We start from the raw sequence: 27413 nt of genomic DNA on the forward strand, positions 1-27413 counted from the left end.
GGGGATGAAAGTTTGTATGAAACTTTGTCAATTTAAAACCGAATTGGCTGAAATTTGGAATGGGTAAATAAATTTAACACGTAGAATACTTTCATTCCGGAAAAATCTATGGTTCCCGAGGGATTTGTGAAAAACTAAATTTCACGAGGACGAAGTCACACGCGTCCGCTAGTTATAACATACAATAGCAATCATCACGATTTCTTTAATTTTTACTTCCTGTGTGATGATGATGATAAATGAATCTTTATCATTAAGAAATTTATCAAAGTTCAAAGTTTAAATCTACGGCGCTCATAGCAAAAAACAATTGTATATCTATTTGTTTGTCTGTACGTTCCGGCTAATCTTCGAATTGACTGGACGAATTTTGGTGGGACCTTCACTGGCAAACTGCTGATATTTAATGGAGCAACAGGCTATATTTAATATACGATAGAAAATAAGAAGTTTCGAAGGTTGTATTACGTACGAGTATGTTGTTGTAATATTTTTCTCGGCATAATTTTAAAAATCATGACAATGGGGATGATGACTAGGTTTGAATATATTGATTTTTATGATACATTCGGGTAAATAGGGTCAATGTTAACTAATTTATACATAAAAAGCAAAGATTGTCTGGATATTTGCAAAATAAATGAGATTATAAAATTTCAAAAACTATTAAAAATTTTTTATCGTAATTAGATGAAAATTCATACAGTTTTAGCTTCCTTACATTAAATGTGACATTTTTTAATACATGAACTATAAGCATAAACGCACAAATAACAAAGATATTGGTAATTTTGTTTGAACGCGCATACAAATCTAACGATCATTACATTGCCTATGACGTCATTTTTTCGAGCCATTTTGTATGGGGCGTTTTTCAGGGATCCGCGGCAGCGCCGCAAATCTGACTCTTTAAATCCCTGTAGCTCCGAAAGTAATGATCGCAGATACCCTGTTCCTTTTACAAAATTGCTTTACTATTAGTATACTCTTAATTTATATACAATTTAAAAAACTGTCATCATCCCTATTAAATAATACGTTTTACGCTTGGTGGCTTTGAAACCACCACAGGCCAAATTCCGTAATTGGATACCGTCCTTGGATGTGATGCCGTACTTAGGAGCATAGGCTGTCAAAATTATAAAATGAGGTATAATTATAAAATTATAAATGATGGAGCTATGAGGATTATAATAAACACTGATAAAAAAGAAAGAAACCAACGCGTTGAATTAAATACCACGGCCATTTTTTTAAATCGGTAGTAAAATTCGTTCGTAACACTCCCGATGGTCCGCGCGCACGACTTCATACCCGCACAGTCCTTCCCCTCCCGTCGCCCGCATATCATGGGAGTGTCATTAACGAACTTGCCAAGCTAAATACCTGTACGTACTTATTTTTTGCGGGTAAAACCGCTGGGCGCAGCTAGTTTTATATGGGTTGCCTTAAAGATGCAATAAAATTCTACAATTGTTGGTATTCACATTGCTAACCGACCGCGTTAAAATAAAATGCCATAAAAAATATAAAGAGTTTACATTTAAAACTAAATAGAAATGGCACTGGAATGGATAGAAATACATTCGCAGATTATAAAACGAAATATTTCAAACGTAGAAAATGTCTTTTGTTTTAAGTTCCAAGATATTGGGACGCGAAATTCATCACGAGAATCTCCACAAAATATTGCGAAACTTTAATATAAATTACACTAGGAAAATGACAAAGCTTATACGGGCACAGATTTACATTCCAAAATTAGATCTCCAGTATTTTTAGATGGGACTGTTTCTACATTTATAAAGATTTTCTCCACGGACTTATATTTCTCTAGACGCCAGAGGTTGATGCCACAAATATTTCGACTACGCTTGGATGGACAATGAGCGGGATCTAGTTAAGAGCGCGCTTGTCTTGATACTATAGTAGATGTCCGTGACTTTGACCGCGTGAAAAACCCTTACCTTAGAGATTTTAAAGTACCTACAGACTTTAATACAAACCCCACCTATTGGATTATTGAGATGGTTCTTAAGTATGTAAGAGAAAGGTCCAATAAGTCTAAATCTATCTATCTGTAAATAATATATCTATCAAATCGGAAGTATCGGCGTTTTTCTATTAAGACGGAAAGAATTTCTCACTTAGAAGTCTTATCAATAATTCCTAAATAATTTTGATAATTTGAGAGAGAGACTAAAAAAGAAGGGTGTTATAAGTATGACGTGTCTGTCTGTCTGTCAATCTACCTGTGCACCATGACTCCCGAACGGGTGAAGCGATTTCAATATAGTTTTTTTATTAAGGGTGACTTATGCGTGCGTAGTTTTCTAAGACATGTTTGATGAAAATCGGTTGAGCCGTTAAAAGTTGTGGGAGTGAAAGTTGGGAAGAGTAACCAAATGTCTGCAAAACTCGAGTGAGGTCCCAAATGAAAGCACACTGAAAGAGAGTGAAATTGATAATTTCATGACATTCGGTGGTTTTTCAAAATTTTCAATTTTATGTTATTACTTAATACTACTTTCACCAAGAGATAGGGGGGTGTAATGCGCAACATAGGAGTAAGATAATTTTTAAACCGGAAAAATCAATGATTACCGCAGGATCGGCGAATTTCACGTGGATGTAGCCGCAGGCTTCCATTAGTCTATACTAATATTTTATAGAGGCAAAGTTCGTAATATTGTTGGAGTAATCTCTGAATCTACTAAACCGATTTTGAAAAAATTTTGACCGATAGAAAACCATCACGTTATTTGAGTATTATAAGCTAAATTTTATCCCCACATTCCCACGGGAACGGGAACTACGCGGGTGAAACCGCGGGGCGTCGTAGGTAAAGATAGCAAACAAAACGATAGCTGTAGTCAATGAAGTTTTATACTAGAGAAAGGTCACTAGCGCATCAAAACTGGGGCGGACAAATGTGCATAATTGTCTTAATTTCATTTAATCGCTTATTGAACAACGAAAGTTATTTAAACACATATTATCTGAATATTGTCTACAATCACGAGTTGTGTGTTTAGGAAGTGTAAAAACTAAATATGTATACGAGTACATACTCGTATGTTCGTGATTTCACCGGCAAAAACTGGCTACTGAAGGCAAAAGACCGATCAAAATGGCAGCACCTGGAGGAGGAATTCACCATAAAGGGTTCTTTTTTCTGACGACCTCTCTACCACATCTTTACTACAGCCTTTTTTGATGAGTACTGTTTACCAACAAAGAAATTAGAAATGAAGGTAGAAAACGCATGCCATTTCATTTCATTTATTTCATTCAAATATATTTAATTTAAGACCAAGTTCATTTTAATTATTATTAGGTATGATCTTTTAAATAAAAGCGAAGAAAATAAACATTTTAAAATTATAAGTTATTTAATTTATCAATTAACAAATTAAAATACTTATCACCTAATTAATTGTAAATAAGAAGAAATAAAAGGCTTTTTTATTTTTTTATTTATTTATTTTACACACTCGTTAAGTAAACACAAAACTATGCTTGTCTGCGCTCAGTGAAGTCGCTAAATTCGGATCACTTTTTGCGGTGATTTTGTAGACACATAACATATCTATAATATACAATAATCATTGCTCGTAGTACACTACCATCATCCAATACTCGTTAATCAAGTGCTATCACGGTTTAATTTGACAAGGGTGTCATACTCGTATTGTTTGCTTAATTACAATGTTATAACACAATCCAAACTTAATTTAATTAAGTGTAATCGTGGTCTAATTACTTTATTATTAATCAAACCCTCGAGAACTATCAATATTAATTTTAGATGAATTTAAATGTAATGACTATTTAGTAAAGTTATATTATGTAGTTATGTATTTATGTATTCGCTGTACTTATTCGTCAAGGTATAGATCGACTTAGCCATTTATTTATAAAACAATCTGTAAAATTATTCCTATTTGAAAATAGAGAATGCAGGGTTGGTGGGCCCCACTTAGTGTTTTCAGATAGCATGAGTACGGTGACAGTTGCCTTATGACGTCCATAATACGTACTATTATCGCGAAAAGCGGCTAACTTAAGCGGCTTAAGAGCGAAACAAACTGTCACCCGCACCATGCTATCTGAAAAACACTATCGATTGACAGATGACATCAAGCAAGAATTAGAAACCTACTGAATGAATGCGGCTCAAGACCGTGATGTTTGAAAGTCATTACAAGAAGTTTATGTCCCGCAGTGGACGTCCATCGATTGAAAATGATGATGACGAAGTTATACGGGATATCATCATCATCATGTGAGCCGATGGACGTCCACTACAGGACATAGGACTTTTGTAGGGACTCCCAAACATCACGATACTGAGCCATCTGCATATAGCGAATACCTGCGACTCGCTTGATGTCGTCAGTCCACCTGGGGGGCTCGACCAACACTACGCTTTCTAGTGCGGGGTCGCCATTCCAGCACTTTGGTATAACTCAGTCTATTGACATCTCTACAAACTGTAGTACAAATATTTCTATATATGACTGCAGTACCAATCCTAGTACTGTTACAATTAAAAATTCTTTAAACTAGAAAATATGACAACGGAGGTGCACTGTAACTTTAACATTGTACACCAAAATATACAGAGCATCAACGGCAAGGAATTAGAAGTTGAACTATTTGTAGAGAAATTCAATATACACATCTTATGTATTACGGAACACTGGCTCACAAAGTCACAACTATCAGTACTTGATATTAAAAATTTTTCATTGTCAAGTGTATTCTCCAGAAGGGCTGGACATGGTGGCTCTTTAATACTTTTACTTAATAACCTAAAATACAAGGATAGAAAAGACATAGTTAGTCTTTCTGTGGAATGCATTGTTGAACTATCTTGTGTGGAGTTGGAACGAATTGTTATAGTATGCGTGTACCGACCCCCTCCTGCTGACTTTGATCAATTTGAAGAGGTAATGGAGGATGTAATGAGACGTTTGTGCACATCTTCCAAACAAATACTGATTTGTGGCGATTTTAATGTTGATATTCTAACAGAAAACTCAAAGTCTGTTAGATTTCTTAACTTATTCAAATGTTTTGATTTGACTCATGCTTTTAATGAACCTACTAGGATAACGGCTACTTCAGGGACATGTCTGGATAATATATTTTACAATTGTGTGATTGAAAAAAAGATGATAATAAATAAATTAGGCTCTGATCACAGTGGTCAAATAATAACTATTTTAAACAATAAATCCAATAGCAACCAATGGTTCAAGTATAGGCCGATAACTGAAGGTAAATTAGAGCGATAACGAGGTTGTTAATGCCTTTGAAGACTTTTTCCAGAATGTTCCTATCTTGTTAACAGATTCACTGGACTCTTCTGCTACGGAAGCCCAGAGGATATTAAGAGGCCATGTTAAAGAGTGCAACGTTCTTTTTGAATTTCATCATATAACTGTATCAGACATTAAAAAAACTTTTAAACTGTTAAAATTAAAAAGAACTGGAGACATGTGGGGCATGTCAGTGAAAGTAATATCTAACATCATTGATGTCATTGCTCCCCACTTAGCTATTATTTTTAATGAATGCGTGGATTTGGGTATCTTTCCGAACCTAATGAAACATGGCAAACTGTTACCACTTTTTAAATCAGGTGACAAAACTGATGTTAATAATTATAGACCAATTACAATACTGCCAACACTTAGTAAGGTTTTTGAAAAAATCATTTTAAATCAACTTTTAAGTCATTTTAATTTAAATAATTTATTTCACCCTGAACAGTATGGTTTTACTAAAGGTCGCAGTACAACTGATGCAGGTGCTAAACTTTTAAAACATATATATGATGCATGGGAAAATGCTAAGAATGCTATTGGTGTATTTTGTGATTTGTCCAAAGCATTCGATTGTGTTGACCATAACATTCTTTTACTTAAGTTAAGCCACTATGGCATAAAAAGTGTTGCACTCGATCTCATCGCCTCTTATCTTAGTGATAGAACACAAAAGGTATGCATAAATGATTCAAAGTCTCGCGGTTTTTCTAACACAATGGGCGTCCCACAGGGTTCAATTCTGGGTCCTTTTCTATTCCTAGTGTACATAAACGATTTACCACACCATGTTAGCGGCATCTGTGAGATGGTACTGTTTGCTGACGACACATCCCTAATTTTTAAGAGTGACAGAAGTAAAGATAATTCCGACGATGTAAACCGTGCCATATCGCATGTGTCGCATTGGTTCACTGTTAACAACTTACTTTTAAATGCAAAGAAAACTAAATGTATTGAGTTTTCATTACCAAATGTTATAAAATTAGATAAGTCTATAATGATCAATGGTGAAACACTAGAAATAGAGAATTCCACAGTTTTCCTGGGAGTGACCTTGGATTCTAAACTTCAGTGGGGTGCTCATATAGAAAAACTGTCAGGTAAACTCAGCTCAGCTGCTTTTGCAGTGAGAAAAATAAGACAGTTTACTGATGTTGATACAGCTAGACTTGTTTATTTTGCGTACTTTCACAGCGTAATGTCTTACGGTATTTTGTTGTGGGGCAAGGCTGCTGATATACATTCTATATTTGTACTTCAAAAAAGAGCAATTCGAGCAATATATCAACTAAAATCACGCGAGTCCCTTCGTCAAAAGTTTAAAGAAATAGGCATTTTAACAGTAGCCTGTCAGTATATCTCAGAATACAGAAAACCACCAGAAGCCACGTTTAGATGTCATTCTATAGTGCGCAGTGTGTCCAAAAATTGTACACAACAGCCTGCACTCGTCGCAATTCTCACCCGCGTAATGTTGCTAGTACATGAGGCTGTTAAATTTTTCCCTATTTTGTGGTAAAAATTTATAATGTTAAAAGGAAAACAATAAGTGTACAGTTCATCACATTAAATGTTAACTTGTATGGTAAACAATAAAAACAGTGGGACCAGTTTTCTAGTGATTGCTAAGAGTCAGCAAGAAAATGAACTCTAAAAAATTTAAGACAAGGACAAATAAATAATAGATATAATAAGACGGTTATTATAAAACTTATCAACTAACAAACTAAAGAAATACATATTTACAATAATAATTTTATATATTCCATATAATTATATTATATTATTATTATAAATATGTATTTCAATCGTGTGCACAGTTATTATTATCTCGTCTTATTTCTCTAATTTTTATGTCTCTTAAAATTCAAGTATAAATAATGCCATTGAATTGGTTTAATATCTTTTAAGAATGTGTTTTGAAGATAAAAATATTTTATTTAATCCTCTTGCTCAAACAAACAAGCAAACAAGTAGGTACACAAACAAACAAAAGACCAAACAAGCACACGAAAACAAACAAATGTGCAAACAAACACACAAACAGACAAGAACGAACGAACTTATTATAATATAGCACGCCATTGTTATTTGTAAAATTTTAAAGCTTTAAGATTATTTTACACTTTCTTTAACTGCGCTGATTACCACAATTTTATTTCAACTTAATTGCCGGAACCTATGTCTACCTATTTAGTTGATTAATATTTTACATAAATAATAAATCCTTGAATTGAAATTAAAAGTAGGGAAAATCAAAACAATTACATTGGCAACACTTGAAATGAAGTCATCGGTTTCTATGACAACTAAATTCACGTAAAAATTATTCATTATTTTAACATAAGAATATTTATTTGTGCTACTTACACGTGAAATGTGATCCTATTCAGTTTCTTTTTTTTACCAACGGCATTTTTACACGAAGGAATAGCACAAGACGGCTTAATTTAATTAAATTTGTCACCTGTATAGCACGTCAAACAACACGACAAACACAGAGTGAGTAATCGTAAAATGTGTAGTTTAAATGGCTTCACTTCTTTGCGCTATCATTCCTTCTGGTGGTTTTCTGTATTCTGAGCAGTATATATATAACAGTATAGTTTATGTGAGACAAAATATTAATTTGTACAAACGAAAAGGAGATCTAAACCCACGTCTTACTAGACACGGGCATAAGTTAGTTATTTCTGCATATCGTCTCCAAAGAGTTAAAAAATCTTTTGTGGGTTTGGGTGTACTCTTCTATAACAAGATCCCCAAGACTGTGATGGACTTGCCAATGCACAACTTTAAGCAATGTGTTAAAAAACATTTACTTAGTCAAGGTTACTACACGATTGATGAGTTCCTTAACGACAAAGGTGCATGGAGGCCATTGGATCAGCTTCCACCTTCACACAGGAAATAAAACTATAAGAAATTGTAATTTAATTGTTATCAAATGTAAATTGTAATACTGTATGACTTTTTCAAAAGAGCAACTGTTGAGTTTCTTGCCGGTATCTTCTCAGCAGAACCTGCCTTCCGAACCGGTGGTAGAATCTTTACAAATAGTCAACTGACGTGTCAAAAGTGCTTGTAAACTGAGCCTACTTGAAATAAATGAATTTTGAATTTGAATTTGAATTTGAATTTGAATTTGGGACCCCAACGGCCATCGGCTCTTCAAACTATATGCCCCGCTTATTGCCACTTCAGCTTCGCGACACATTGAGCTATGTCGGTAGCTGTAGTTCTTCTGCGGAACTCCTCATTTCTGATTCAATCACGCAGAGATACTCGTTCCATCGTCCGCTGATACGGGATATTTATCTATTAATAGATAAATATCCCGTAGTCATGATACAAACGTACACAATACAGGACTGAACAAGAATGAGTAATGTGTATGGTTTAGCCGCTATCTGATTTAATATTCGCAAATTGAACGCCAACTCAGGCAAAGTTTTATTTCCCTCTACGTTAGCTAGTAGCTTGGCCAATACATTGGCCAGTACGTGCTTCACGTGGGCCAATGTGGTTGTTTCGAAACACCTACACTAACAAGTCAATAATTAAAAAAATAAAAAACCCGACTGCCTAAACTACTCGCACCTTCGCCTCGCGAATTTTGTATACATATGTGTAATATGACCATGTTATACGAGTACCATTTTGAAATCCTCTTGATGAGCCCTTGAATTTAATACCAATATTCAACAAAAAATATTTTTACACCTCGAGTCTATAGCGTCTCACGGTCGTCGTGTTGTTTTTTTTAACTTCACCGATCAACATTTGAGTTATTAAGACAAATCTTACGATATTACGATATACGAACTACTAACGATAAACGAAAAATGATTGGCCAGCGTGTTGGACGACATATTGGCCAAGACTTTGGCCAACGTAAAGAGGGCATTACGCGGAAGTGCCAGCCGATGTTTATGGCAGACAGACCCCAATGGGAAATAAGGAAATGCGTACAACACTCACGCGTTCGCTGAGGCATCTGCGAAAGCGAAATATGAAGGTGCTACGAATTGTGGTTCCTTTTTGTGTATCGATGTGTACACGTAAAACCATATCTACAAAGTTATGAGTAGTGGGTAGATTGATCTATAACTTTATTTCCTTTTGCGTTTGACTACAATCACACTTATTTATTTCGACACTACAACCTTTTGTTGGTTTTGGCTTCCTCTAATTTATTCTATTCTTCGTAAGTAATTTTCAAATTTTTTGTAAGTTTTCTTTAACAGAATCTATCAAGCGTTTTTTATAAATGCCTATCGACCTTTTTTGTGGTATCCTCGCTAGAATTAGAGAGCTTAGTTCACGCTGGCCCAATGCTGATTGGCAGACTTCACACAAGTACTTGTGTGAAGTATTATTATATGTATGTAAGTATGTATGTATTGATGATGTTGAAAATCCTTACCACAGAAAACATATGTAAGTACAAAAATTATAAATGCGAAAGTTTTTTACGGCTCAACGGCTGAACCGATCAAGATGAATTTTTGTATAATGGTAAATGGGATTTTGCAGCAAAACATAGCATAGTTTTTGATCCTAAAATATAAATAGAAGGGGGTGAAATAGGGGTTGAAAGTTTACATTGATTTCCACGCGCACGAATTCGCGGGCGTTCGCTAGTAGTATTATAAAATTTAAAAAATAAAATACTAATTACAAAAAAAAAGTATTTGCGGAGCTCTTGAAGTTCATAATAATGTATACCATTCGAGTGGGTAAGGTAATCGGATTTTGCTCATTATGTAATAATACTTATTGGATCCAAATAATCATTTTGTAGATACTAAAGTGCTTACGTATATTGAGAGGTACAGTGGTACTTGGTTAACAATCACCTTTATAAGAGCTCTACAACACTGGAGCTAGATTACGAACTCTATTACCTTGTATATTAAGCTCAAATTCCTATAAACACAGATTGTCCAAGCTGTTGACCTGCTTCCAGGGATTATGGTCGATGAAAATTGTACCGGAGTGAAAAGAATATGGAATCGTATCCTAGCAAACTTTTACAGATTCATAATATTATGGTAATGGTACTTTAAACACACAATATTTTTTTCGTAAAAAGAACTGTGTTGTTTGTTGAACAACATTTTTTTTGACGACCTCTCTATCACATCTATACTACAGCCTTTCTTGATGAGTACTGTTTACCAACAAAGATATTGGAAATGAAGGTAGAAAACGCATGCCATTTCATAACTTATATATTTTAAATTATGTATGGTTTGTTTAAAAATGTTATGTAAATATATTAACCATATCTAATTGTTCTAAGCTTATTAATCAAATTTATTTTCATTAATTTAAGACCAAGTTAATTTTAATTATTGTTAGGTATGAAATGACTAGTGATTTATACCCTCATATTTAATTTGTTTGTTGGTAAACAGTACTCATCAAAAACGGCTGTAGTATAGATGGTACTTTAAATACATAAGTATTTTTACGTAGTTACATTATTATTTGTAGATATTGAACTCACAATAAATTCAATATTTCCTTCTTATAAAGATTATTATTTTAACATTAATTTTTTATATTTTTTTTGACGATCTCTCTGGCACATTTACGAATGCCTTGCTTTATTTTTTCTAACTTCGATTAACTTCACGTATCAATTCAAATTCTGTTACACTTTAGATGTTGACGCCTATGAATAGGTATAAGTTCATCTTCCAATTTTACGTGGCAAAGTATGCGAATTTTAGATAACCTTCTCGAATTTAACGATGGCAAAAAACGAAGTCTCAAACTCTTTCAATACAATATAGCTTTCACAGATCAAATTCAACTGAGTTTTAAAAAAATACATGTAGCCGTGTTCTACTTTTATTTTATTTGTGAATAGTCGCAAAAAATTGCTAAACAAAAGCGAAAGGGGTCATATTGCCCGGGGTTAAAAGCGAGCCCGGCAAAGAGCCCCAGACAATACACACCGCCCATGTCAAAGCAAAACTAATGAAGTGCTGCTTTTAGGAAATTGAATGTTACCACTACTGAAAATATAAACTTCGCGCTAATTATAAAAATATTAAAATGCAAATTTAATGAGCAAGAACTAATTAAAGTGCCTTTAGTATTCTCATGTGTTTTAAACTAAATTTTATTATGTTGTATTTTCTAACCTCAGAATATTACTACAAAATGAACTCAGTAAATATATTTTTAAAGGATCCTTTAAAAAGCTGTGCGTGTTGCCAGTGATGACTTAAGCCGGATTCATATTTTTCTGACGTGTCGTGCCGTGACGCATCAGAACAGAATCGGTATCATACATTTTATATGATGTGACATGTCATGATTTGTTGTGACATGTCATGATGGCTTCTGATGTGCCGCATACAAAATGAATGATACCGATTTTGTTCTGATGCGTCGAGACACGACACGTCAAACAAATATAAATCCAGCTTTACGGACCCGAGACTTGGTCGCTTACTATATAGGCCTCATAAAAAGGCTCAAAGTCACTCAGCGGGCGTTTCTCATGCTTGAAGTTGCTCTGCGTGATCAAATCAGAAATGAATAGAGCCACAGAAGAGCCAAAGATACTAACATAGCTCAGCGAGTCATAACTCTGAAGTGGCGATGGGCAGGGCTTATAGTTTGAAGAGACTGTGGACGTTAGGGTCCCAAGGTGATGGAATAGCGACCCCGCACAAAAAGTGCAGTGTTAGTCGAACCCTACTAGGTAGATCGAAGACATCAAGTGGGTTGTGGAGACTTGCTGGTTTCTAGCGGCTCGAAACCGCAAGTCTACGCAAAAAGCCTCTGTCCACCAGTGGACGTCCATTGGTTGTCAATGATGATGATGATGATTTATTGCTTGGATGATACTTAATCTCACTTGAGGTTAAGTAACAACGCGTTAGTAAGCATTGCTCTAAGTCTAGGTTATCCAGATACTATTGGTTTAAAAAGAGATTGTAATAAATAAATCGTAAAATTGAGCTCGACAGACCCTTTATTTTGAAAAGCCAAAATGATCTTAGCATTTTCTGTTATCGTTATCTCATAACGTTAACATTCTACATTTAATTATAAAAATACACAATTTTTAGGAATTCAACGAATTGCGCGGCGAATATTGACCTATAAGTGTTCTTTACTTTCAAAACAATGTTTTTTACTTTTGTCCGAAGACCGCATTTAAACTCCATTAAATACTCGATGTCAAGTTTTTAATGGCAGTCCATTAACAATAAGTACAGTTTCCAATTCATTTCGTACTAAATAGGTATTAGTAACTTTTAGTACTGTCGACTTGCCACGACAATGCTCTCGACCATGAAATATACTGAATCGATTTTGGCACAACCTCCTACTTCAGAGTCGGGCTGGTTATCTGATGAACATAGGGCGATTTTCAACGATTTTTCATTTTCCGAACATCTAACATTATTTAAATAATCAACGAAAGGTCAAATGACCTTATCATGATGATAAAAAGGACTTTGAGTATAATAGATTTTCCTCGATAACTCTTTATTTATATTTAAAAAAATAAAGTGTCTACGCTATTGATTTGTTGCCATCCCGAATCGCCACTTCCTTTTTATGTTTATAGGGGATATCGGGTTTGAATCGAGCCAGCAGAGGTCGAATATTTGAACAGGACATTGTAGCTTCGTACTCCAACATACTCGCAGAATGTGCCGCGTATTTGCCGGGTATTGTATTCGTATGCAAATATCACCGATATTTCCATTCCACCTCAAGAATATTGCGGAATATTGTAACAAAAGGTTCTCTTCATGTAAATAAAAGTAACGCTAAGTTATCGTACTCATTGAAGTGGAATAAGAATGCTTCTTTTTCTTTACTATTTTTTGGGTTTATTCATTTGTATAGGACGATCTGGTAATTTGACGCCATTTGGATACTTTTATATCTACATACTTTCTACCTACTAAGTATACTTTCTAACTATACTTAAGGTCAACTGCTACGGTGCACTAATGCGAGCTATCGACCTTAGCGGTGATAATGTTAAGCGATCACTACCAGAATTTGATGACCAAAGGGACCTTTAAGAGCGCGCAGCGGTACGATATGGATAAAATTCGAAGCGCAAACGAGACGCCGAATTATGACTTTCGCGTGAGTGATTGACGCGCAACGCAAATTTTATGACGTGAGCGCCAAAACCACTGTTACCTAATTGCAAGTAAATTAAACAACATAACGAAAAACAAAATGGCGATGTTCAAGATATATACCTAATTTTCTATACAATACAAAAATTTAAGAAAATAAGTTTGCTTTTCCTGAGATTGAAAGCAAAATGTGAGCAAAACATGTATTTTTCAAAAAAAATAAACTATCGAGAAAAGTTTTAGAAATTGTGTATTTTGTATAGTCATAACGAAGCTAACACTTAGAAATATCATCAATTACCCAAATATCAGGCTCCTAACTTCCAGAATCTGAGATCCAGAACCATTTGTAACCACCAATTTACATAATGCACACTCTTAAGGCACGGGGGTGTCACATTGTCACACCGCCAACTTCCTAACTCCAGGCTGAGAAAAATTATCGATCCATTGGTGGTTTGGTGGTTTTCCATTTTAATATCAGGTGGACCACCAACTTGTTCCGTCAACTATCACTAAAACTACTTTCATTCTTCCATTTAGAAAACAAAATGCAGTATTTCTCTTATTCCTCCATCCTGAATGGTGAAACTTATCACACGGACTTTTACAAAATCTTATAAGTTTAATATAAATTGTAGTCTGCAGGTGACAAAGCGTGTACGCGCTGAGATTTATTACAGTTACCGTCAACCAATTATTTATTGTAGTCTGTGCTTTTTGTTGGTTGCGATGTGCTTTTTCATGATCTCTATTTTCTGAAAAAGAAACTACTTTTTCAGAACACAATATCTTCCTTGTGATCTCTTATGACAATTGATAATCTTCAAATTTCAAAATGCTTATATAGAAAAAAATAATAAAATACTTGTATAGAAGCTTCCTCGAAGTTAATAAATGTTAACGATTCGATAATTTTGCTGATTTTTGGTATTATATTGAATTTATGTACGTACAATTTATACACAAAAAATCATAGAACCCAGTTGCCTGCCACCTACAAGCTAAAATTGAGAATCTAAACCATTCTGTATAAATCACTCAGATTTCATCAACAGTTGACCAATTAAAAATTGCATTATAATAAAGTAGGTACGCCAATTTTCATTTATATAGATTTTAAGATGGAAAGAAATATGTAACATTGTATTGAATATAATACTTGTTATATTTCTTGGCAGCTCGTCCGTTATATCATATTTATAATACCCGTGAGGGCACCCTAAAGCAATATCACCCCCAAAATTCGTTCCCCCGTGGATCTTTCCGAACCCAACATCTAACATCAGCATTTATATTTATACAAATAAATTTACATAATATTTCTTCTCCTTCGAAGGTTATCGTGGTAATGGGTCTGTTATCTGTTTTGTTTGTAACCGACTAAAAAGCAGGAGCAATTTAAAAGTGTTTTTTTCAATCGGACCACGGATACGGATCGTTTCTGATTCGATCACACAGAGGAACTCCAAGCGTAGACAGCTCCATTACCCGCTAAGTAATGGGGATGATGACTGGGTTTGAATATATTGATTTTTATAATACATTCGGGTAAATACGGTCAATGTTAACTAATTTATACATAAAAAGCAAAGATAGTCTGGATATATGCAAAATAAATAAGATTATAAAATTTCAAAATCTATAAAAAATCTTTTATCGTAATTAGATGAAAATTCATACAGTTTTGGCTTCCTTACAATAAATGTGACATTTTTTAATAAATGAACTATAAACATAAACGCACAAATAACTAACAATAAATATCATTATGTATTTACGACGTCATTAATTCGTATCATTTTGTATGGGGCGTTTTTCAGGGATCCGCGGCAGTGCCGCAAATCTGACCCTTCAAGACCCGAAAGTAATGATCGCAGATACCCTGTTACTTTTACAAAATTGCTGTACAATTAAAAAAACTGTCATCATCCCTATTACCTCGTAGCCGTGGATGAAGGCGACTTCTATCGCGATGTTCATAAAAAATTGCATCTCCATTATAAAATTGAACCCTTAAATAAATAAATATAAATTACTTAATGCTTTATTCCTATGTAAAATAAACGAATTCTAAAGTGCGAGACAAAATAACTTATTAGAGTTTTTCAAAGAAAAATTTCAATAGTAACCAGGAGGTTTTTAATTAGACGGTGTACATCCCTGTACCTCAAAGCACACGTAAAAAATCAAAATCAAAATCAAAAATCATTTATTTCAAGTAGGCTCAGTTTACAAGCACTTTTGACACGTCAGTTGACTATTTGTAAAGATTCTACCACCGGTTCGGAAGGCAGGTTCTGCTGAGAAGATACCGGCAAGAAACTCAACAGTTGCTCTTTTGAAAAAGACATACAGTATTATAATTTACAATTGATAACAATTACTGTTTACATTTCTTATAGTTTTACTTCCTGTGTGAAGGTGGAAGCTGATTTAACGGTCTCCAAGCATCTTTATCATTAAGGAACTCATCAATGTTGTAGTACCCTCGACTAAGTAAATGTTTTTTAACACATTGCTTAAAGCTATGCATTGGCAGGTCCATCACAGTCTTGGGGATCTTATTATAGAAGAGTACACCCAAACCTACAAAAGATTGTTTTACTCTTTGGAGACGATATGTAGAAATAACTAACTTATGCCCGTGTCTAGTAAGACGTGGGTTTAAGTCTCCTTTTCGTTTGTACAAATTAATATTTTGTCTTACATATACTATACTGTTATATATATATAAAGAATTCGATTGTCTGGTCCAATGGACTAAGACAGTAAGAAAGTAGGGAGAGCATCTGTGGTATTGCACATACTTGTGCACTGTAATGTATTTTTGCATAGATGGTCACTCATAATGAGATTGCCTGCTGCAATTTTATTTTATTTTATTGTTAACCGACTTCCAAAAAGGAGGAGGTTCTACGTTCGGCTGTATGTATGTTTTTTTAATTATTTTCTGGTCTCTAACTCTAGAGACTAATTCTGTAAACGAACAAAGCAATAGCAGACACATTGTATCGTACAAACTCAACCCGATAGCAAATGCAATACGTCCCAAGAACATCAAAGACACACAATACCTTTTCCGAGACAGTATGGCAGCTCTGACAATACTACGAGTATGTACATTGAATAATTGGTTTTCTGTACCACAATAAATCTGACTTGCTCTTGTTTTGGCATCTGTCGAGCTCAATTTATATTAGTCTAAGTTATGAGACGGTCACTTTAATACGTCACATTCAAGAAACAGCCAAAAGACGGAATTATATTTGTCTGACGTGTCGTGTCGTGTCGTGATGCATCAGAACAGAATCGGTATCATACATTTTTTATGACAACGTTTACACTTATGTGTTGTGACATGTCGTCTCATACCAAATGTATGATACCGATTCTGTTCTGATGCGTCACGACACGACACGTCAGACAAATATAATTTCGCCTTTAATCTGATTTGTTATTAAGTATAATTAGTATCTAGGTTATATTCTACTAGAACTCTAGGTGTACTAAATTTAAGTACCTTCTAAGTAAACCATACAACTCGTAGGTATATATACTAATATTATAAAATTGAAGAGTTTGTTTGTTTGTTTCATTGAACGCGCTAATCTCAGGATACCGTATTAAGTCGTGCGGTAGGAGTAGACTGGCGAAATTCGAACATGACGAAAAATCTTCACGAATATGCAGGTTTCGTTTCGACTTTGGAAAATATAATATTTACCTAGCTGCTGATTAATTTAATCATGTATGTATGTAATACTCTATGTACGACTTCTTTAAAGTCAAATACTTTTTTAATTTTTTCATTCATAAAATGTTCTGTTTTCTATATTCAATTTTCATTTCTTCCCGCGATTCCCGCGATTGCACACTTGTTTTGCTTTACGAGTATGTACTCGTATATGTATTCTGCATAAAACACACACACACAGGGGGAATACTGATTTAAATTTCATTTTGATGAAAGTAAATTAAAAACAAAGGATATTGAAAGCTGCTTTAAAAGCATTCTGACGTGTTCATCATTCATTTTCTAAGCCCTTCGTAAATACGCGCAGGTAATATAGCAACATAAAAGGAGAAATCTCAAAGATTTTTCCACGAATTTCCAATATTAATACAGGATAAATATTTTATATTGGCGTATTAAGAACCTGTCAAGGCTTCCGAAAATCCCCTTATTCAATCGCTTTAGAACTTATCAGCTGTCAAAGAATTTTCTCCGCTTTTACGAAAACTCGAGGTTTAATCTTTGCTGGCTTAATTGCGTTTATTTTTAACATATATCAGAACTAGAGCGGGCGAATCCAACGTGAAATTTGGTTTGTTTCGAATACTTCTTTCGTTACGGAAATTTTCAATGATTCAAAACTGGCTTTATGCACATTGCACACCTCCGTATCTCTGCGTGATCGAATCAGAAATAAGGAGTTCCGCAGACCAAAGTCACCGGCATAGCTCAACGAATCGCAAAACTGAAGTGGCAATGGGCGGGGCACATAGTTCAAAGATCCGATAAACGTGGGGGTCCCAAGGTGCTAGAATGGCGACCACACTAGAAAGCAGTGTTGGTCGAACCCCCACCAGGTGGACTGACGACACCAATCGAGTCGCAGGGATTCACTGGATGCAGAGATCATATCCACTGTGCTATCACGTTGCACAATAATCTATACTAATATTATAAAGCTGAAGAGTTTGTTTGTTTGTTTGATTGATTGAACGCGCTAATCTCAGGAACTACTGGTCCGATTTGAAAAAATCTTTCAGTCTTAGATAGCCCATTTATCGAGGAAGGCTATAGGCTATATATTATCCCCGTATACATACGGGAACGAAAACCACGCGGGTGAAACCGCGCGGCGTCAGCTAGTATTATTATAAAGTTCTTAAAAGTAGCTGATTTAGTTATACATTCGCGATATTTTCGCAATTAAACTTTAGCAAACCCCTTAAATAAAAGCTGGTAACAAATTGACGTCTCGCCTTCCATTAAAGCGCAAAATATAGCATCCCCGAAAATATAACAGCGTTAAAATAGTTTATTATTGCAAGTTCGCATCTGGCAGTTGGCAAATGCAAATGGCTCGGAAAAATGCAAATATGTGGATAGCGCCGCAAACTATGCTACCCAATTTTGCGACGAACTGCGAGCTCCGGGATCTTCTTATTTGGTCTTTATTGAAATATATGAGAGAAAACACGTTCAAATTGGACGTTAATATGTAAAGTTGGCTGGCTCTAGCGAATCGGCGTTGAGTTTATAAAAATATTAATATTATGATACATGTTTCGGGTATGTTCGTATGTAAAGCGGATGTTTTGGGATTGCAAGACTGCACACAAAACTTTTACCGATATTAATTTTTATAGAGAAAAAGGATACAATAAGGAACTTAAGCTAACTTATCCTAATAACTATACAAATGATGCCCACGTGGAATGGTGGCAAGAATACTGGCTGCATTTCCGCGCTGGACAGCCAGGCTGATCCTTTGCGCAAAAAATTAGCCAGCCCTTCTGTCAACTAGCCGCGGTGAAATGATTCGGTAAAATTTTTTGGCACTGCGACTTACTTACTTTTATCTATTATCAAAGTGATTAAATGATGACGACCCACAAACTAATAGACCGATGTTCATGAGGCTTTCATCAACTTAGCAAAGCTTAGATCAAACTTTCGGGATTTAGTTTTGTTCAATTTGGATAAATAAGTAAAACAAAGACATCCGAAAAACTTTATCCGAAATCTCTTGTCTTAAAGAGACCGTATAAAAGATTAACATTATCCTAATCACTGGGTGGACTGAGGACATCAAGCGGGTTGCAGGGAGCCGCTGGATACTCGCGGCTCGAGACCGTTTTGTTTGGAAGTCCATGCAAGAGGCCTATGTCCAGCAGTGGACGTCCATCGGCTGTTAATGATGACGATGATGATTCTGACATTGGAGCAACGTGTTGGGTCTAAGTTCCATATTCCCGATTTTATAATGAGTAAGGCCTTATAATTAATAATGGGTGCACTCACTGTAATATTAACTATTTTAGGAATATTACTGTTATCGCCGCGTTGCAACGACTTGCGGTACGGACGGCTTCAGTGTGCTCGTGGCGTTCGAGCCGTCCACATCTCTTGTAGTGTAATTTTTTATGCGTTACCTGAGATAGGCAGGGAGAGTGACTTGAGTGGAAAAGGGGAGTGTTTGTTAACAGTCAAAGGATCCTTTAACCCTACACACAACGTTCACAAGTGCGTGACTTCACTCAAGATCATTCTCTGCCATTCTAGAGTCTTATTTTGGTAACAGTTTGATTTGTTAATTAAGTTGATGTGACAAATGTTGTGAATCATAACCTTGGTTCGACATTAGTTTTCTTATTTTTGTAATCACTTCTGAGTCCGCTAAAATTACCAAAAACATTTTGTTTCAGTTGGACTGGCTGTTCGCGGACAACAGCCCAGTGACGTCACTGGCAGGCTTCCGCCGAGTGCTCGCGAACGGCTCGCTCGAGTTCCCGCCCTTCGCCGCCGAACGGTACCGGAGGGACGTGCATGCAGCCACCTATAGGTGTAGACTGCGGCTAAGTAGCGGGTTCGCTATACTGTCCAAGAACATTCACATACACGGTGGTAAGTAATCATCATTATCAACCCATATTCGGCTCACTGCTGAGCTCGAGTCTCCCCTCAGAATTAGAGGGGTTAGGGCAATAGTCCACCACGCTGGCCCAATGCGGATTTGCAAACTTCACACACGCAGAGAATTAGGAAAATTCTCTGGTATGCAGGTTTCCTCACGATGTTTTTCTTCACCGTTTGAGACACGTGATATTTAATTTCTTAAAATGCACACAACTCAAAAATTGGAGATGCATGCCCCGGACCGGATTCCAACCCACACTCTCCGGAATCTAAGGCAGAGGTCATATCCACTGGGCTATCACGGCTCTTGGTAAGTAATAGACACCCGAAAAACGTCATAAGCCCCCATTCGCACAAGAGTTTCTTAAAGGACGTTAGAAAAGCGTCCAAATACAACAAATGCATTCCCAAGTATAAGTTCACACGATAGAGTTTTTAAAACACGACGCTTTTTTTCGAGCAGTGTTGCATTTTTTGGGCGTTGGAAATATACCTTCATTTAATTTCATACAAAATCCGTCCGTTAAAAAAAGTCTCGTGCGAATAAAGGTTTAGGATCCTGGTGATGGCATAACGAACGACAATGCTTCTTAGGTAACACAAACACAAGCTACACAGCATCTTCGCCGGCGAAAACGAGGTCCCCGATGTCTGACGTCACTTGGACGTTTTCTAACCCGTGATCTCGGGGTCGCCTGAACTGATATTCAGGCCAAAACACACTCACAGAATGGCTCTCCAAGCCGAGGTCCGAGTCCGGTCAGTCGAATCGTTCCGGTCACATCTTTTACTTCTGCCTTCGGGGCCCATCATCAGGCGATGCTTCTGCGCTGTTTTCTGGTCCGAAAGGTAAAGTTACCAACAAAATACTAGCACATGAATTAGCCTCAGCATTCCGGGTCTATTAGCAGTCTGTAACAAGATAAAGAAAAAATAATGTTGTTTCTAGTCTGCTCCAAAATGCAGACAGTTAACCTTTCTTTCTGTCTGTGTTTCTCGCAAGGAAGAGACCTGGCTCACTCTCTTTAAACCCATAAAGCTATTAGGGTTAAGGCCCACCCTTAGCTTGGCTTAAGGCCTAACGATGCTAACGTTATATAATTCGGTAGACTCGTGGCATATTGAAGCAATTTCACGACAATGTTTAAGGCAGCCTGACACACCCACACATAACATAAACACAAACCAATATACCGACATATAAACATGTGTCACTTCACTAAAACCGATGTTATGACTAGTAAATATTGTTGGGTAATAAATACTTCCATACCAAAATTAGGTATAAGTACGAAATTTAATGTTTGTTACGCTTGTTCGGCTACACCACTGAATCAATTTTAAAATTACTTCATCAATGGAAAGCTACATTATCCACGAGTATATTTAATTTTCATACACCCACGGGAACGGGAACTACACGGCTGAATGCGGGGCCTACACTTTGTTTTTTTTTTCATTAGGTAGTAACAAAAAAGGAATATTGGCAATTAAAAGAAAATTTTTGTGAGGTTTTTATTTGCGAATCTCATTTTAGTTTTTATGTTTTCCAAAAAAATAAATCACGAATAAAATGTCTTCTTTGAGTTATTTACGGAACAATATGAGGTAACTTATTATACGAAAAAGCTTTCACAGTTCATAAGTAGTTTTCACAATAGAAGGTAACACACTACTTTCCACCTCAGTATTGGAATATCTCTTTTTTCTCGAAACTATAAAATCTCCGAAATAATAAATAACCTATTTAATAATAATAACCTAAGCCCTCATTCGCGCGAGAGTTTTTTAACGGACGTTAAAAAAGCGTCCAAACAACAAATGCATTCCTCAATATATGTTCTCACAACATCATTTGTAAAACACGACGCTGTTTTCCGAGCAGTGTGGTATTTCCAATTTTGGGCGTTGGAAATAGGCCTTCATTTAACTTCATACTATATTTGAACGCTTTTTAACGTCCGTTAAAAAATATCTCGTGCGAATGAGAGCTTTAGCGTTGCCTTTGATTAGCGCTGAGCAACGAATTAATCTGATATTGTTCTTTTAGTGTTAAACATACCATGGGAAGTGCACGTGCCGGACGAGTACGTGATGGCCGGCAACGCGGCGCTGCTGCGGTGCGTGGTGCCGGCGCACTGCGCGGAGCGCGTCGACGACACCGACTGGTTCACGGACGACGACTCCAGTGTGTTCCAGTATTTAGGTGAGGACGTTTAGTGCTACACATACCGTGGGAGGCGCACGTGCCGAATGAGTACGTGATGGCCGGCAACGCGGCGCTGCTGCGGTGCGTGGTGCCGGCGCACTGCGCGGAGCGCGTCGACGACACCGACTGGTTCACGGACGACGACTCCAGTGTGTTCTAGTATTTAGGTGAGAATGCACATGAATGGTGGACACGAACAGATTTAGTTCAATACTTTAAAAACTTTAACAGATTTAGTAGGATAGCGTCGCTAAAATCCCTTTAACCTTTAAGAATCGCGACGAACCAAAGTGAATGGAAACTGGGGAAAAATTTTGGCATTTCTATAAATTGGACGTCAACGATGAATGTTTGAAACCTCCCAAACTCCATAATTGCCAAAAAGGAGCATGTGGTGATCGTTTGTATTTAAGGCTTTTCGAAACGAAGCCGTTACTGGTCCAGAACATTGCATACATTGAAAAGAAATCAATTCAGTAAGAATATCGAATTCTTTTTACAGCACAATAAATACATCCCCAGCGCTTTTGCTTCATCAGCGGAGTAAGGCTGAGAACTCACTGAACTATTTCGAACCGCAACCCCAAAGGCGATGAGATCGCAACGCGCGGAATATACACGTAATATCACACACTTTGTTTCGTTCTATCTTTTAATAAGTATTAAAGATGACAAGGAGGTTTTAGCTTAAGTAAAATTGTAATTAAATCAAATTAGATATATGTAGTTTCTCAATTCCCCTATTATTTAATTGTCAGTTTGATTTCGGTTAAGTCTACCGCCAAAATCGGAACTTATCAGACTTGCGTAAACTAGCAACATAATTGCGCCGAAAGTCGCGCGCAGACTTTTCTTGCGCGCACTATACCATTATTGCAATAGTGGTGACTATATATATCGCTGAAATTTGTGTTCTCGTGAGTTATGAATTACAACTGCAGTGGAGCTATTGTGGCGAGCGTATCTGAACTTCGCTCGGTGAGATCTCAGCTTAAATTAAATCCAAAACCGTTAAGCTGCTTTGCATTCGCTGAATTTTTGTCTACATAACAGGTATTAAAAGCACGCCAAATTCGGAACCTCGCCGTATTTTTATTATTCTTAACGATAGGAAACAAAAAAAATGTTATATGTAGCGTAAAGTAGACAAATAGCAGGTTTTCCAGTTGATCACTTACGAGACGCAAGTTTGCGATATACTAAATATAATAGATATATATTACCTATTTGCGATTTACTAAATATTGTAGATATATCAAAAAGATTGTAAATATATAACCGAAAGTGTTTGTAAACTAAGCCTAATTGAAATAAATGAATATTGACTATTGACTAACCCTAAGCACTAAGATAAAAATAAAAAATCCAATGATCGGTCAGAAAAATCAGTATAGACTAAAGATTGAATCAGAAATAGACTTAGGTGATTTCACATGGAAACTTTTGACTAACGAACTTTGCGGCAAAACATTATATCGAAAACTCGTATTTTTCCAAGCCGTTATTAGATAAGATATATATAATATGTGAATAAGCATTTCCTAGCTATATGGTTTTCGGAGTTGAAACTAGGCCACCCTCAAAACATATTGTTGGAAACAAATTGATATTTCCCTGGAAAAAATCCCGCGTAGTCCTAGTCGAGCGTCGATCAATTCCAACAACGAGCGACGTGAGGCGTACCATCATTTGTCTTTCTTTCAATAATACGCTTTCAACGCCGTCGGTATGTATTAAATTTCTACTCGGCAATCTTTCACTTTTAACAAATTAACGAACGTTTCAAAAATATTGAAACGTGTGTTGCGTTTTCACGTTGACTCTGTTGGCCTTCTTGATTTGGGCTCATCTACGAAGAAATTCATCGTTAACAACACATATTCGGTTAACTAATAAGCACGAAACTCAGAATGAGAGGCGTTAGGCCTCAGTCCACCACTCTGGCCCAATACGGATTGACGGACTTCACACACATAGAGAAATAAGAAAATTCTCAGATATGCAGGTTTCCTCAAAATGTTTTTCCTCCACCGTTTGAGGTAGTGATATTTAACTTCTTAAAATGCACATAATTGAAAGGAGGTGCATACCTCGGACCGGATTCGAACCTATCTATGCCCTTCGAATCGTAGGCAGACGTAATTATCCGCTATCTATCGCACCTCACACAAAAAAATTATATTTTACGAACCATCTTTATTCTCATAATTGAGCTCCTAATGCAAACTTATATCTCATGACAAATCACACCTCTTGTCTGCCTTCACGTTTTGGGACTCATGCAATACAGTAAATTACTTTTGGTTCAATCTAATGTTAAAATAAATGTTAAGGACTAGCTAAAATTTAATAAACATTTTATTTGCATATTTCATGAACTTACGAATCTAACTGTTTATGATACCATCAGTGTCAGTCGGATCAACAATGCTTAAATGCGTTTTCACAAATGAAAGAACTTTACCTCGTACCTATATTCATATCTAAAAACCATAAATAAATAATCCGGTAGTAAATTATGTGTATATAATTTAGGATACATATCAGTATGTACGACTAAACACATTATACATAGATTTGATAAGAAACATGTCATGGTCATATCTATACTAATATTATAAAGCTGAGAAAATTTGTTTGATTGAACGCGCTAATCTCAGGAACTAGTAGTCCGATTTGAAAAATTCTTTCAGTGTTAGATAGCCCATTTATTGAGGAAGGCTGTAAGCTATATATTATCCCCGTATTCCTACGAAAACGGGAACCACGCGAGTGAAACCGCGTGGCGTCAGCTAGTATTTATATAATACTACGTCATGGTATATCGATACGGGTCACAAATTATGTATGACCGAATTATAAGTTTGAGCACATCCTTGTGTGTCTGTTTTTAGAATACAAAATACAAAGGCAGCAAGAATCAGTGAACCCTGCGTTCGCGAGGTCATTATAAATTCAAAATGAGATTGTTCCGGGTTAACACACTAGTAAAATTTTGGCAAGATTATTAACTATCGAACTCAGCCGGTCTGATCCCAGTGGAAAACCGAGGGTTTTGTAATAAGTAAATTAGATAAGCTTGCAAATATAAATAATAATGATTATTTTTTTAAATAGCACTCATCATCATCATCATCATCATCACCATCATCATCATCATTATCATCATCATTAGCAGCCAATGGACATGCACTTACATGGACATAGGCCTCTTGCATCGACTTCACCAGCGGCTCCCTGCAACGCGCTTGAAATCCGGCCTTTAGTGGGGGTCGACCAATACTGCACAATAGAATTACATTAATTTCTTCGTTTTAAACGTTACGCTTTTTTCATATATTTTTGAATATTCAATAAAACCTTATTTTAGGAAGGTGGGTACCTAGGCGACTTGGGGTTAAATAAAAAAAAACGTTTGCATGAATCTACCTGAAAGAAACCTTGCAAAATGATGCTTGTCAGGGAAATATGGTCTGTGCGTTGATACTCAAAATATAAGTTATTAGTTATAGATTGTATAATAGAGCCTCAACGAATTTCCACGGATATCGGGGCTGGTCCTTGGGTTCAAACCACTTAACACGTTCGCTGCGGTACGAGGTCAATTGACCTCGTACGTCTAGTGTCGTCAAGAGATACGAGGTCGATGGACCCACGCTGGCCCAATGCGGATTGGCAGACTTCACACACGCAGAGAATTAAGAAAATTCCCTGGTATGCAGGTTTCCTCATGTTTTTCCTTCACCGTTTCAGACACGTGATACTTAATTTCTTAAAATGCACACAACTGAAAAGTTGGAGGTGCATGCCCCGGACCGGATTCGAGCCAACACCCTCCGGAATTGGAGGCAGAGGTCCACTGGGCTATCACGGCTCTATATTTGTAGTTGTATAGTACTAAATAAAGACATGACTTTATTTAGTATCTAAGTACCTGCTTCACTTTTTTCTTTCCTTGTAATATGTAACAGCAAAGTAAATACAACAATTCCATATCTGTCAACGTCATGGAATTTCTCGTCTTTTGTGAACCATATTGAAAGCGATCCCTTTTACCGCTAGTGGAGTTATTTAACAATAGACTAATATATATGTGTTTCATTGTTCAGGGTCAAAATACTCTCGTCTGGACGACGGTTCCCTGTACATAACCGCCGTGAGTCCAGGAGAAAGGTTCACCGCCTTCCGGTGCCGTGTTAGAGACAGGATCACTGGCTCTTTGTATTCTAGTAAATATTTTGGTAAGTCATTGTATTAGTCCTCGTTCGCATGAGAGTTTTTTTGACGGACGTTAAAAAAACGTTCAAATACAAATTCATTCCCAAGTACGAGTATATGTTCTTCACGCGACAGCGTTTTTAAAACATGACGCTTTTGTTATCGAGCAGAGTTCCATTTTTAATTTTGGGCGTTGGAAATAGACCATAAATTAAATTAAAAACGTTATAAAAGTGCCAACGATGGGTTAAGCCCTCATTCACTTGAGAGTTTTTTTAACAGACGATAAAAAGTGTTCAAATATAATATGAAGTTACATGAAGGTGTATTTCCAACGCCCAAAATTGAAAATGCAACGATGCTCGAAAAAAAGCGTCGCGTTTTAAAAACTCTGTCGTGTGGACATATACTTGGGAATGCATTTGTTGTATTTGAACGCTTTTTTTACGTCCGTTAAAAAAACTCTCGTGCGAATGAGGGCTGAGGTCTTATTGTGCTTGATGGACTTTAATGTTATGCGTAAATGGGTCTATTGAAATTATGTGGACTCGTGCATGTATTGTTGCATTGTTAGCTAGTGTTATTTGTTAATTAATAATGCGTAGGTTTATTTACCATGTGCCCACAATTATTTAGGGTGTTGATTATTGTAAATTCTGTAGAATATTTGTTTGAATAGTTTGTTTGAGTAACTAAAATCAATCAGCCAACTATTTTGCAGCGTAATCTAGATGTTACGTGCCAAATATAATTTTTCATGAAAGTCAGGTCATGGTGGTAGTTTATTTTTAAAATATTTTAATGGTGTAGGTACACCATAAAATATTACCTACTGTAACTGATTTTAAAATTAAACTACCACCATACATAGTGAAAAT

General features: G+C 36.2%; 1 protein-coding gene across 1 annotated transcript in view; it reads left to right on the forward strand.

The window, feature by feature from the left end:
- The window catches only part of LOC112051032 (cell adhesion molecule Dscam2), a 298384-nt gene that overhangs the window by 216170 nt on the left and 54801 nt on the right, over positions 1-27413 (forward strand). Inside the window, exons 4-6 of the mRNA XM_052887824.1 lie at positions 19898-20096; positions 22159-22314; positions 26427-26558. Of these exons, the coding sequence (XP_052743784.1) occupies positions 19898-20096; positions 22159-22314; positions 26427-26558 (487 nt within the window). The remainder of the gene's footprint in view (positions 1-19897; positions 20097-22158; positions 22315-26426; positions 26559-27413) is intronic.

The sequence above is a fragment of the Bicyclus anynana genome, chromosome 20 (genome assembly GCF_947172395.1).
Source record: "Bicyclus anynana chromosome 20, ilBicAnyn1.1, whole genome shotgun sequence".
In the NCBI taxonomy this organism is placed as follows: Eukaryota; Metazoa; Arthropoda; class Insecta; order Lepidoptera; family Nymphalidae; genus Bicyclus; species Bicyclus anynana.